This window comes from Megalops cyprinoides, chromosome 3 (genome assembly GCF_013368585.1).
Source record: "Megalops cyprinoides isolate fMegCyp1 chromosome 3, fMegCyp1.pri, whole genome shotgun sequence".
In the NCBI taxonomy this organism is placed as follows: Eukaryota; Metazoa; Chordata; class Actinopteri; order Elopiformes; family Megalopidae; genus Megalops; species Megalops cyprinoides.
The window spans coordinates 47,187,386-47,191,064 of NC_050585.1; the positions used below are offsets into that span (position 1 = coordinate 47,187,386).

The 3,679-nt window shown below is 42.3% G+C and overlaps 1 protein-coding gene across 1 annotated transcript; it reads left to right on the forward strand.

Annotated features, from left to right (window-relative positions):
- Positions 1-1,756: 1,756 nt before the first annotated feature.
- On the forward strand, positions 1,757-3,293 carry gpr34l (G protein-coupled receptor 34 like). The gene is made up of 2 exons (XM_036525812.1): positions 1,757-1,806; positions 2,220-3,293. Exon 2 carries the CDS (start codon positions 2,301-2,303, stop codon positions 3,291-3,293), a length of 993 nt encoding a protein of 330 aa, XP_036381705.1. The 5' UTR covers positions 1,757-1,806; positions 2,220-2,300.
- The last annotated feature ends 386 nt before the right edge of the window (positions 3,294-3,679 follow it).

A 3,679-nucleotide genomic window follows, 5' to 3' on the forward strand; every position in this document is an offset into this window, starting at 1 on the left:
TGAAGACTTCCATTTGTTTGGAGGGGAGCAAAGCAAAAATGTTCAAAATTACAATTGTAATTCATTTGGTAAAAATGAATTTTATGATTTTGTATTGCAAATTTGGATACCTAGACATTTCATGTGGAACATATTTCACTGTATATTTCACTGCACATTTTACTTGCTTCACAGTCTAATTAAAACAATGTCTGCCATGCCACATGGTCTTATTTCTGCATCGAGGTGTGAGAAGCTGCCCTTGAGTTGTCCAATGTATGTGCCCGACTCTTTTCTCTGTTTAGATCTCTGAGTCTGGTAAGTGCTGAAATGCATGGTCGACTGGTCTAAAACACAGACTGGGTTTTTCTGTCTGTGGGCACAACAAATGCATACGCATTTTGCATGTTTTGACCAGTCATTAGAAAGTTGTTATTGATGGCTTCTTTCTCACTCGAGGACAACTAGTGTTTTATTGCAAGATGGGTAATAACTGTGTGTGTACTTGTGGCTGCTTATATATTTATATATGGCTTTGTTTTCTGCACATACAGTGTCAATCAGTCAATCAACCAATCAATCAAATACAATGTAATTGTCGTACTGCATTTTCCAAATGTATTACCACAAAATTCTGGTCAGGGTATATTCCCCCAAGGAATCAAACAACCAGAAATCCCCAGTCCAGTTTGGGAAAAATGGGTTAGCCAGATAGAAATGGGTTATTCCCAGATATTAGGGAAATACAACTGAGAAATGCCTCTAGAAAATACTAAAGAAGAAAACAAAAAGTGTAATAGAAAAACATGAAGGTAAGTGAAAATCAGTTGTTGGCCATTGGTGGGATATGGTGGGGTATGGGTGAGGCCTTCCAATCAAATCATGCATGTGACAGACCCAGTGATGGTCTAGGGTTCCTGCCCAACGATGCAGAGTGGTATGGCAATGCGGGGTGAATGTTGTTCATGGTAACCTGGTTATTGTAGAATATAAACTGTGGCAGCACACAGGTGAGGAGAGCAAGACCCAACTGAAACAGGAAGTCCCGCCATCAGTGAGGTTACAGCGAGGATAGTGTCCTTCTCACCTCAGTTTCATGTATGGTCCTAGCACTCTGCATGTTTCTGAGGGTACTTTTGATGCAATTAAGTCATTGCATTATTTATTTATTTAGAAATGTCTTGGTCCACAATGGTGTCCAAGAATGATCACCAAAAAAGCTATAAAAAGCCCATCATCTTCATGTTGGGGAGTTAGATTAAGTGAGATTAAGTGAGTAGCATTTATCCTTCTATACCAGTGGCCCTTGGTGTAAATTGGAAAACATTTTGAACAACCAGAAAGCTAGAATATCGATTAGTGCATTTTAGAGAATTCCCTTGTCATACCAAACAATACCTATGTACAATTTGTATGAGATATGTATATGCTTATGAGGCCATCAAACAATGCTACATGTTTTTGGCAGATGTCAGAGATGTGACGTCACTTCTCTACACATGGACTTCCCAATGCAGAGGTTGGACATTATAGTATTTTGGATTTTTCTGGTCTCTTTTTGCAGCTGCTGTTTGCAGGTGTGATATAGCCACCCTAAAGCGCTTGCAGTGTGCTTTCTGACGGAAATGTGGGGGAAAGTCAGAGCATTAGTGTGGTTCGCTGCAGAGGACACCGCACGATCGGAGGCGTGGCAACGTCACATCTTGACAGGAATTTCCTCTTTTAGACAGCAAGCGCATCAAAAGATCCCACGTACGCATCGGGTCGGTATTATTCACAGAGCGCAAGGGGAGCAGGTGCTTAGCCCTCACTTTACTGATTCAACCTGTGAGTCAATTTTCCTTTTTCACTGGTGATACTCTGTTGTGTTTTATCATTATTATTGGTTATATAGCTCCACAATATCAGCAGAGGGTGTCTCATCTGATTGTTAAGACATTTTCAAAATGATGATAAGAGGCATTTATGTGTAGATGAAGGAAAGCTTTTTCCATTATATTGATTTATTGTAAATATGTTTATAATGCTTGATAACCACATGCCTTCATTTCATATTCATTAACTTACGATTTCATAGGTATTTCCCCCAATGATGAAGTGACAAAAAGATATATTGTCAGTGTGTACCGAAAAAATGCACTTATCATTACAGATTTGTCATTTCTGATATTCATATTTAAGGTTGCGCAATGCTTTTATTTTAAAAATGTATTCGATTTCCTTTATGTTATTTCTCCTAGGCTTTGTTAATAAGCTTCCTATGACAAGTTTTGGACTACACAAGAGTACCCAACGAAACTTGTGACCATACTGAGTCGATAATGCAACCAGGACTCAATGCCAGTTGTTCCGGTGACAACGCTACCTGTGACATCCAGGATGGCTTTCTCTCCATCGTCCTGCCCACAGGATACTCCATCATCTTCATCATTGGGGTGCTCAGCAATGCTGTGACCATCGTCATTTTCTTCCTGAGGAGATGGTCCAACTCCTCCATCACCGTGTACATGAGGCATATGACCATGGCCGACTTACTGCTGGTCCTCTGTCTGCCTGTGCGAATATACTACCACAACAGACCAGGCCCCTTCTTCCTCTGCAAGGTGGTGGGCATCTTCTTCTACATCAACATGTACGCCAGCATCATGTTCCTAAGCCTCATCAGCCTTGACCGCTACCTGAAGATCACCAAGCCCGTCTGGGTCTTTAAGTTCCAGAAGGTAAACTGGAGCCGCAGGACCTCCTACGCAGTCTGGGTGATCCTTGCCCTCGGCGCATTCCCCGTCTTCCTGGGGAAGAGCGGCACTGGCCCCTGTCAGGAGATCTGTTTCCACTTCCACAAGAAGAGACCCGTCGCGGGTTCTTTAAACCTCATCACCGTCTTGCTCTTCTACGTTCTCTGCCTGCTCCTCCTCTGCTTCTACGGAAAGATCGCCATGAAGCTGAGGTCCATGTCGCTGGGGAATGGCGACGAGAAGGCCAAGAGCAAGATGGCCAGGATCGTGGTGAAGACCTTCGTGGTGCCAACCGTCTTCACTGTGTGCTTCATGCCCTACCACCTGGTTCGCGTGCCCTACGTGCTGGCACAAATGGACATCATCCAGGAGCAGGGCACCAAGCAGACCCTGCACCTCTTCAACGAGCTGATGCTGTGTCTCTCTGCTCTGAACAGCTGCCTGGACCCCATCATCTACTTCCTTCTGTCCTCCACCTTCAGGAAAACTGTCATCTGTGCCATCCAAGGCAAGTTCAAAAAGATGTACGCCATGAATCAGCGACGAACTAGCTTAATTAAGTCTGTCACTGAAATGTAGGTGTAGCACAGAGACAGACCAACCTGAGGGTCATCTGTACCCTTCTCTCTCAGGGTTATAAGAGTGTATACTCTTCAGAGTATAAGAGTATTAGATTATTATTAATGTAGCAAGATTACTTTCAACTTCAAGTCTATCTATATTATATTCAGTTTTTTCTGTATACTGTATATTGCTCCATGTACAGATCAGCATTGCTTAAAATAACTTTGAAGATATGTTAACGATGAATCCTAACATATCGTGATATGTATGTTTTAATCCAGTTCTACTGTGGTATGTTCATATAGCACAATTTTCCGCAGTGAGAATGTGGTTGTTTTTCTTGTTTGAGTATATTACTCACCCTCTCATGTCAAACCAACCAAATGCTGTCACCGTAAAAA